General features: G+C 49.6%; 1 gene segment (V, D, J or C); it reads right to left on the bottom strand.

Moving 5' to 3' along the window:
* Positions 1 to 7,142: 7,142 nt before the first annotated feature.
* Positions 7,143 to 7,580, bottom strand: LOC114509800. The segment is given in 2 exon segments: positions 7,143 to 7,429; positions 7,506 to 7,580. Coding segments are annotated over 2 exon segments (318 nt in total).
* Positions 7,581 to 10,234: the final 2,654 nt, after the last annotated feature.

The following is a 10,234-nucleotide window of genomic DNA, read 5'->3' as shown; positions in this document are numbered from 1 at the left end:
ATGGATTCAGGCACACATGACTGCTGACCCAGGAGAGCCTGGGGACTGCTTGAGACTGAGTTCACGTGAGGGGAACAGAGAACAGAGTTGATGTGGGACAGGGGGCCAGGCCAGAGCCTGGATCACTGCAGCAGGAGGACCCTGAGACCCTGGCAGAGGAGGACAGAAGTGGCTCTAGAGGATCCCCGGACCTGAGGGCTCCCTGACGTGTCCCACAGGAGTCAATGGGTAAGACAGTGGGTGTCTTACAGAGCCTTCCTTTCAAGTATGTGACTAGGGTGGCGGGCAGTATCTCTGTGGATGCAGGGACCCATGGGAGGAGGAGGGCACAGCCCCTGTCCTGAAGGTGGGACCCAGCAACACAGTCCCTAGTGGTGACCTTGGTAGTACACCACTCAGACCTCCTTCCCAGACACCCTGCAGGGGAGAGCAGAGGCCACCTGCAGTGCTACAGCCTCATTGTGGCTTCAGGCAAAGAGGGGCAGCACAGAGGACTAGAGCCCAAATTTCCTGCTGGAAGCTGTGTCCTCTAAGGCCCCCCCACCAGCAGGAGACTTCCAGGCACTCAGCCTGCCTGCCTCCTCCCAGACCTGCGCTGTGGTAAGGGCTCTTCCTGCCCCACCCCTCCTCCTCTCCCCTTCCTGGGAGCAGGGCTGTCCCTGATGACTCTCCCTCCCCCATCCCTTCCCGTCTTTCCTGCACCATCGCTCCCACCTCCAAGGTCACTTCGCTACTCATTATTTGTCCTCTACTTCAAAGATTTCACAGGAAAGGAATTCCAGCTCATAGAGAAAAGCAGTCCATAAGAAAAATATGGCTCTGTTATTATTTAATATAGTAGATCAATTTGTTTCTTTATTCAGTTAGAAGTATGTACTTTAAAATTCACTTACTGCATTACTGTATACAGACACATATTCATATGTATGTACACACACGTATTGCATACACATATATTTATGAGCATGTAGAGATAAATATACACATTCACATACACACAAATGTTTATGTTTTATTCCACAGGCCGAGCACTGAGGTGCTGTCCCTTCTACAAACTCCTCTTAGATCAGGTTCAAGTCCAGTGCAGTGACAGTCCCTTGGAGGCCTGTCCCTGCTGTGCAGAACCAGGTTCTCTCCTTCTGTGCAGTTCTCCGCTGGGGCCTGGCTCTCCTCCTTGTGCATCTCCTGCCACTTTGAGGTTAGAACTCCTGAGGTAGAACTGAGCACATCTTATTCTGGAACACAGTTTAACTCATTTTGTTAAGTAAGAATTAACCTTTCTTCCCAAATTATACTTTTTAAATATATTGTAAAATTTAAGAATATACTCAAATTGCTTTTAAATAAATCCAAAAAATAAGCATCTATAATCTACAAAATGTGTTTTCCTTCTTTCTCTTTTTTTATCTTTCAATGAGGTGAAACTCATTTCACCTCAGGCCTTACATTCCATATACACGTCACTGCTATTTTTGGAACATAAGGTCATTGAATTCTACTCTTTCTGGACAAGGTCCTCCCAACTCGTCCCTGATTTTCATTACTGCTCTCACAGGGAATGGCAGACAAGACCGACCCTGTCCCTCACCGTTTCTCTGTGGAGGGTGGACATCAGGCTGCCTTGAGAGCACAGGAGCCTGGTTACGTGATCCCCATGTCAAGGAACCATAGTTGTCCCCAGGCTCCTGACAGCAGGGAGCTATGTCTTGGCTCCCCGTCTGGGTCTCTCTGCCCGCCCAGCTCTGCTGCAGGGCAGTGAGCAGTAGCTCGGCCTCTCCTTCAGGCTGGCCTCTGGGGAGGGTCAGGGCAGCTTTGCCTCAGAAGTGGGAGTCTGAGAACCAGGCAGGGCTTTAGGGGAGTTTACTGCTTGTGACATAAATCAATGTTCTGGGGATTTGCACAAACTCCTTTTTGACCATCTACGAACAGTGACCATTGGTGATGTCTCATGTGCCGGAACCACAGGTGATATTGAACATCTTTCCTGGGGACACAGTGAGAGCTGGAGAGTTAACACAGACTGAGAAGTTTACGTTTAAATGAAAAGAGACACAGGTCAGGAATGAAGGGGAAAAGCTTAGGGATCCCACCAAAGGCTCCCTCCCAGCAGTGAGTGAGGAAGGGGAGGAGGAGGCCAGGTCCAAGCACAGACTTTCCACAGTCCTTTGGCCTCAGGCTGATGATGGTCTCTCAGGTGTCTCCCTCCCTCCTCCCCCAGCCTCTGGGGTAAAGTGTGTGTTTGGTGAGGCATTATGCAAATATGAGCCCACAAACACCCTCATTCTGGGTCCTCTGCGCAGTTTGTAGCTCACTGCCTGGAGGAGGCTGGGGTGGTTGAGAGCTCTGAGTCTGTCCCTTGAGAGGACGCACCTGCTGTCACTTCTAACTCAGGCCAGTGAGCATGGGGCAGGGCCCAGCATTTAGAATCATTGAAGTTGTTTCAGGCCTTGCAGCTCTGAGAAGATCCACAGGGCCCCCTGTTGACCTTCTAAACGGAATTTTAATTGTAGAAATTCAGCAGAACCCAGGCCAGTAGGACAGGGTTGGGTTTTCTTGAAGTTCCTTCCCCTCTTCCCTCCTTCTTTCCTGTCACCGTATGTACCTGAGGGCCAATTCAATGCCAACAAGAATCCCCAGTTTGGGGTGTGATCAAGAGGGAGACTTTACTCAGGACCAACTACAGCAATACAGCATGGCTATGGAAACAGCATTGCCGTGGAGCAGCCCAACTGGGATGCCCCAGAGCTGTGGGAACAGTGGGGTGCAGAACAGCTCTGGGACCTGGTGGCCCTGGGCCAGGCCACTCTGACTAGACAGCTCTGCTGGGTTCCTCTACATTGCCCGCTTTGTGCCACTCTGTCTGGTCAGCTTCTCTCCGCTCTGGGGAGATCACTTCGGTGTTTCAGCTCAGCTATGCAGATGGTCTTCATTCTGCAGTGGCAAGTGCACTCTCGGAGACACAGGGAATCCAGCTCATCTGAACAGGAGCCTCTGACCCTTGTTCTCCCATTGGTCCATCCTCATGCAAATCCTTACAGTTTTGGCCAAGGCCTTCCTTAGAATAGAGCTGCTGTGGTTGGATGTTGAAAGCCTCCATCCTACTGTTTGACAAAGAATTCCAGAAAACCTCCCTAAGGGCTGGCTCAGATGGCAGAAACACAGGGCAGGCAGGCAGGGCAGGTTAGCCCAGAAGCAGGCAGTTCAGTAAGGAGGTGTTTTGTGTAGAGGTTGCTGCACAGAAAGGCTGCACAGTTTTAATGCATTCACAGCGAATCCAGGAATCCAACTGTGCCATAAACTTACAGAAAGCAAGCATACACACAAATACATTATACATATATTCCTACCAGAGTGTACATAATGCATTTCTCCTTTAAACTTAATTTGTATTACTTAACCTGAAGTTTCCCAATTGAGACACTTAGGGAGAAGAAAAAAATCAGCTGAATCATAGTATCACACGTTTCCCTCCCCAGACTCAGTGCTGGAAGCCTCAGGGAGTCATGCAGTGACACACCCGCAGCCTCTGACCTGTCCCCGCACGGGGGCAGTCAGCCCAGGTATCAGCGGCTCTGGGAGCCAGTTCTGAATAAGATGTGTTCTCAGGTATGATCACCCGGGTGAGCCAGCAAATGCATCTTAACATAGAGTTAAAAAATTCCTTCCAAATTCTGGCTGTACTTTGACATCAAGTCATAATGAATATAGTTTAATATCTTAAATCATTTTATTGTTGTTCCTGGATTTTTGAATGGCTATTAGAAAGAGACTCTGCCTGAGACATTAATGTGATTGAATTTTAAGCAGAAATTGTCAGGAAGAATTTTAGACAAATAGCAGAGGGGGTAGTTTCCAAAGTTTAATATGTATAAAAATCTCATGCAGGGCTTGTTAGAATGACAACCTCGCAGCAAACACAGGTGTCTGTCTCTGTGGATCTAGTCTGGGGAACTGCATTCCCGGCCAGCCCGAAGGTGAGGCTTCCACTTGAGTAGAAAACGACAGATGTATGTGGTCTGAGCGTCAAATCAATGAGAGAAAACCTGTTACTGCCCTTTAAACAGAAGAGTCTTCCAGGGAGTAGAGGGATCTGAGACTCACTGATGGTTAATATATGTTGGAGTCCAGGTTCTCCCCAGCATCACCCTAGAAAAGAGGGGAGACAGAAAACCCAGCCTTCACGGAGTCACACAGGGAGAAGGACACACCCTGGGAGATGGGAGGAGGCACATGGAGATGAGGCACTGGATAGAAACCAGGGCCAGGGAGCCAATCCCAACCCTGTGCAAACCATTTCCACCCTCTCTCCTTTCTTCTGCCCCTAATGGTTCAGCCCTTCTGAATTATGTGCAGGATTGGGTGCATTTTTTCCCATGGGTTCACATCCCTGGGTAAGTACCAACACTAGTACCAGTACACAGAGCACAGTAAGAATCAGCCTCATCCTCAGGCCAGTCCCCCATGATGGTGAGGACCGCTTTGTTGACAGACAGGGATCTAGAGAAGTGATTGGGGACCCCAGAGGGCTGGGTGTTTGTGTGGCAGATGAGAGTGTGAGGAGCCTTCCAAGGGGTCTGCTGGAAGCATCTGGAGCAGTTACCACTGGAGACTGACCCAGAGTTAGAGCTCCAGGTGAGTGTGACCATCCCTCCTGGATATACTGACCGTGATGTCTCCTGGGTCCCCACAGTCTGAGAATCGACACCTAACACCAACAGCAGAGAGGCAGGGATGGTATTAGGTGAAAAGGGTGCACCTCTGATCCCACTTTAATTTGCCCTCCACCCCCAAAATACACAGTCCCTTCCTCTGACCTGAGCTGTAATCAAGAAGCCTGAGTAGGAGCACTGTCCAGGCCATTGTGGGGACACTCACAGGACACGGCCCCCACAGGCTAATGGGATGGAGGGTGGTGTCCTTGGTCCTTTTCATGCCTCCCAGGCCCATTAGTAGGAGGAGCTGTTTCATGAAAATCAGCTTCCCCTCTTGTATCCTGCCCCAGGGTCACCTTGATGTCCCCTGGGGGTCATCTTGAAGGGGCAGATGCTTGCACCTCACACAGACCAATGACCACACAGTGACTGAGTCTCCCTGTGTGCTGGGCAGCTGACATCTTCCTCCCAATCAGCTTCCTCATGACTCTCGTGACCTTATTCCTGAGAGTCTTACCTGCAGTGGCTGAGGCTGAATCATGAGATGGCTGTGTTTACCTTTCTGCCCCAGCGATCTAGTTCATTTCAGATCTAACCCTGATCCTGAGAACATCTTCCTTCCTGAGAGAGAACTCTTGCTCTCTTCCTTGGAAAGCCTTAGCAGTTACTCCTTTCTCCTGAGTGAGTCCCCAGGACCATCACAGTACCCATGTGTGGGTATAGAAGGAGTTTCTACCTCTGACAACATCTTGTAACCTTCTCCAGTAGCAGCGGGGACCAGCCTAGGGCGGTGCACTCACAGGGCTGCACCCCCAGCCTGGGGAGGGCAGACCACCTGTGCCCTGGGGAACCATGACTCTAGGGGGTCTCTTCAGTGTAACTGTGGGTTTTGAGGAGCAAAGGTCAGAGTGTCACCATGAAATTATGAGACACCTGGCAGCATCGGATCTCACAAAATAAGAAGACACTTGTCTTATCATTGGAAATATAAAAACCCAACACTCTGTTGGAACAAGTAGGAGTTAACATCATAGAACATTTTAAGACGCACTTTCTCCACCTTTTTCTGATGGAGCAGAAGGAATGGGCAGAGTGGACAAGGGGTTTGTCATGGAAGAAAAATGACCAGGAAGGTGAAGTGTCTCAGGTGACAGGTCCTGGCTGGTGTGGCTCAGTTGGGGGGAACGTTGTCCTGTGATGGAGAGGTTGTGGGTTCCATTCCCCTTCCAGGTGCCAATGGGAGGCGACCAATCGAAGTTTCTTTTTTCTCATCCATGTTTCTTTCTCTTTCTTCCTCTTTCTTAAAGCCCTGAACAATGTCCTTGGGTGAAGATAAAAACACAACTAAGATATCTCAAGTACTTGAGAATGAGGAATTACACAATAGGGTGCTTATCAGAAGGCAGAGAAGAGGGCCAAACCCCTGAGGATCCATCACCTCTGTCCTAGCTCACAAGGTAGGGACTCTGTCTGGGAGTCCCTGGACACCATTTCCATCGTGACTCCCAATGTGTGTGTTGATCCTTTTCCAGGAAAAGCCTCAGAAATCAGCCCACAAGAGCTTCACAGTGTAAGTGAAATAGGTAAATATCAGAAAGTTCTTGCTCTGATATCCCATATCCCACCCCACACCCTGGACAGGAAAGCTCCAGTGGGGTGTGAGAGGAGAGGAGAGCCCAGTCAGTGCCAGCGGGAAGCTGCTCAGGGATCCCACTCACAGGAGTCCCTGTGCTCCTGAGTGGTGTCAGCTGTAGGGAACATTCATCCAGGGACCCATGTCACCCAGTTTTCCTTAGGCGGGCTCAGCATTTTTCCAGCAACTGTGGGTCATCCCCCCTCTGACTCATGTCCCACAAAGAAGGGTTTGCCCCAGGCCTGGAATATTCCTTTCCCAAACCGTCGTCTGCATGACTTCACATACGAGGGCAAAGGCACCCAGCCAAGGGGCCAGGCCAGCTGTGTCCTATGTCCTCACACAGCATCTCACAGCTTAGTGCCTTGTCCCTGGAACACTGTGTGTCGTGGGGGCTCTGAGCAGATGGGCCTGAAAGGGACAGGCAGGTCCCTGCTCAGAGCCCTGGCCCTGCAGAGTCTGTTCTGTGGAGACTGTCACCTGCCGGGATGTCCCCGGATCATAACAAAGACTAAACACAGAAAAGGCTCCATTGTCTCATTTCAAGAGGCCGAGGGCAGGTCCCTAGGCCCCGGTTCCCACAGTGAACACCAGGCAGCTCTGCACTGTCACAGTGACCACTGTGTGTTCAGTTTGTCCTCCGTGTCCCTGAGACTCTAGACATGGGATGGAAAACTGGAAGTGGACACACCACACACCAGAAGGTCCCCCGAGTATAGTTTACATACACAGAAATTACTTTAAAATGTTCAATTGTCTTGAAAGAAAACTGTGTCAGGCTGAGGTTTTTGTGTCACTTCCTCATCTGTGTGTGTCACTGTGAGAAGCACTATTGTGCAAAGTCATACAGTGATACTCGGCCTCGTCTCAGGCTACAGCCCAGAGATGGTCAGGAGCCCTGGGTTGGCCGAGGTGTCTTTGGATCCAGAGAAGTGGCTGGGGACCCCGGAGCCCTGGTGCTTGTCTGAGTCTGATTTATACTCCAGGAGATACCGGGGAGGGCTGCCTGGATTCTGCTGGAACCAGTTTATGTAGTAGCCACCAACAACAAAGCCACTGCTGAGAGTGCAGGTGAGTCTGGCTGTGGCTCCAGGAGATGCAGACACAGAGGGCGGCTGAGTCAGCACAGGCTGGGAGAGGGAACCTGCAGACACACAGACACATGGAGTGAACAGAAGGTCAGGGTGCAGGTGCTGTGGATCTCTGGGGCCCGTCCCTACCTGTGCAGTGACAGAGCAGCACGAGGAGCACAGGGACCCAGGCCATGGTGAGCAGGCTGCTCCTCAGTCCACACAGCTGGGACTGGGCTGCCCAGGCCTCTCTTATCCCTTCCCAGCTGGCTGCATGGAGGAGGGGCTGTACATGCAAATGAGTCCCCATCCTTTGCATTTTTCCCAGGTTCACCCACAGGATCTGGAACCCTTACTGGGGGAAGCCAGCCTGGCACACTGGTTTCCCCTGGGTAAAGCTGGGACCAAGTCCTTGTGGGACCACACAGAGGGCCACATGCACAGCACTGAGCCTGGGCCAGAGAGGAAATGCATCATCCTGTCATGACTGAGGTCAAAGTGCCCAGGGCTGAGGGTTCCTGTCCCTGGAGGGCTACCTAGCCAGGAGCTCCTGTTTTGCAGAGAGGGCTCATGGCGCCCTCTGCTGGTCCCCAGGGAAGCCACCCTTTTTTCAAGATGATCCAAAGTCTAGACTCAATTGTCTCCTTGGCTCCAGTGTTTCTAACACTTAAGAGTCATCAGTACAGGGGACCAGAATCGTAGTTACACAGGATCAAGCAGGCACAGTCCTGGTGTGACCATCATGGATTCAGGCACACATGACTGCTGACCCAGGAGAGCCTGGGGACTGCTTGAGACTGAGTTCACGTGAGGGGAACAGAGAACAGAGTTGATGTGGGACAGGGGGCCAGGCCAGAGCCTGGATCACTGCAGCAGGGAGACCCTGAGACCCTGGCAGAGGAGGCCAGAAGGGGCTCCAGAGGATCCCCGGGCCTGAGGGCTCCCTGACGTCTCCCACAGGAGTCAACGGGTAAGGCAGTGGGGGTCTTACAGAGCCTTCCTTTCATGTATGTGACTAGGGTGGCGGGCAGTATCTCTGTGGATGCAGGGACCCATGGGAGGAGGAGGGCACAGCCCCTGTCCTGAAGGTGGGACCCAGCAACACAGTCCCTAGTGGTGGCCTTTGAAGTGCACAACTCAGGCCTCCTTCCCAGACACCCTGCCGGGGAGAACTGCTGCAGTCCAGCTACAGCTAGGTCCAGGGTTTCCTGAAAGGTGGGTAAAGCGTCGGCGATGGGAGACAGACGACAACATACCTCAGAGGACAGTGATGCTCTGTTCCGTTTATTGCAAGTACAAGCAGGTTTTTATACTTTCATTTTTAGCAGTGATTGACATTTGCGATTAGGTAAAGCAGAAAAAAAAATGCAAAGGTAACCAGGAAAAATAGAAAAATTCCCATAGATTCAGTTATATTAAACAAAGATTATTATAACCATGAGAGCCATAAATCAGACAAGTAGAAATAGCTGTATGTACAGAGTTTGAATGTCTTATTGTTTATTAAAATTCTCAGAATTTGTCATGGGGCAAAAAGACACGGTAAATTGAACAGAGGTTATAGGAAATTTATTATAAGGCCTTTGTGATGTCTAACTTACCTATTTACCTTTCTGTCTAAAATATTTCTCTATGTACCATGGACTCTAACTCCCTGGTAACTGTTTCTACGTGCTTAATTTATAATAGTTAACCAGCTTTTCTTATTTCTTTGCCTGTCTAATTCTATTTGATATATATTCCTATTCAAGGTAAAGGCGGGGCTGTTACTCCAACAACTTTCAGACATTCAGGGGCTATTTCATTAGAGGGGACTTTATTCTCTGGTCAAGAAATTATTTTATACAACGTCATTGGAATTATGCGAATCAATAAACCTGAGATACAGATAGCTGACAATCCCACCACCTTTTAATCTCCAAAACAAACAGGTAAGGAGAGATAAACAGGAAATTCAGCTACAGTAAACTCTTTTTATTTCTTAGTTAATAAACAACAGGGAGGTCTGCTTCGAGCTAGGCTTTCCATGAAATTTAGACTATTATAAAACACTTGAACTTCATCCTAATTGACCATTCTCATGTCACCCTCATTATATGCTCCTGTATAAGGCAATATACACATCTGGAGGAGATCTGGAACCCTCTGGAGACCATTAGCTCCTTTTGGGGGATACCATAATTTGGCAATACTCTAATATGCTACCCAGGGGTATCCCTGGGCTGTGGGTAAGGGTCTATACAGTTTTTTTCTTGTTTTCTAGAAAGACTCTTTGTATCTATGGGTAAGGAACAGGCATGGGAAAGTCCACCAATAATTCAACCTATTGTAACTGATTTATGAATTCTTTTATGGGAACAATTGGGGATAATTTCTTACTCAGGTTTATAAACACTGTATTTAAAACAATCTGGGCATAATTCAATAATCTAGGGAGAACTACTTGTCCCTTCAGAATTTCCCTCAAAATCAAGCATCGACTCTTTTCGAGCCTCTTTCTTCTCATGTTCTGTTCTTATGGGAATCAGGGTACAAAGTAAGACCATGATTAATATTAGCAAGGAAATTATTAAAAGAAATCCCCAGAAAAATTACCGCCCCCCCTTTGCATGCCACGCTCTCTTCCAGGGAGATGGATTCCTTGAACCCCCTCTTTCCATGTTCAGGCCTTGTCAACTAACATGGTTGGAAGAGGGAGTGGCAGAGAACAAAGGCCACCTGCAGTGCCACAGCCTCATTGTGGCTTCAGGCAAAGAGGGGCAGCACAGAGGACTAGAGCCCAGCTTTCCTGCTGGAAGCAGTGTCCTCTAAGGGCCCCCCACCTGCAGGAGACTTCCAGGCACTCAGCCTGCCTGAGTCCTCCCAGAGCTGGGCTGTGG

The sequence above is a fragment of the Phyllostomus discolor genome, chromosome 13 (assembly GCF_004126475.2).
Source record: "Phyllostomus discolor isolate MPI-MPIP mPhyDis1 chromosome 13, mPhyDis1.pri.v3, whole genome shotgun sequence".
Classification (NCBI taxonomy): Eukaryota; Metazoa; Chordata; class Mammalia; order Chiroptera; family Phyllostomidae; genus Phyllostomus; species Phyllostomus discolor.
The sequence above is the reverse complement of the archived record's forward strand: the minus strand, read 5'-3'. Positions and strand labels throughout refer to the sequence as shown.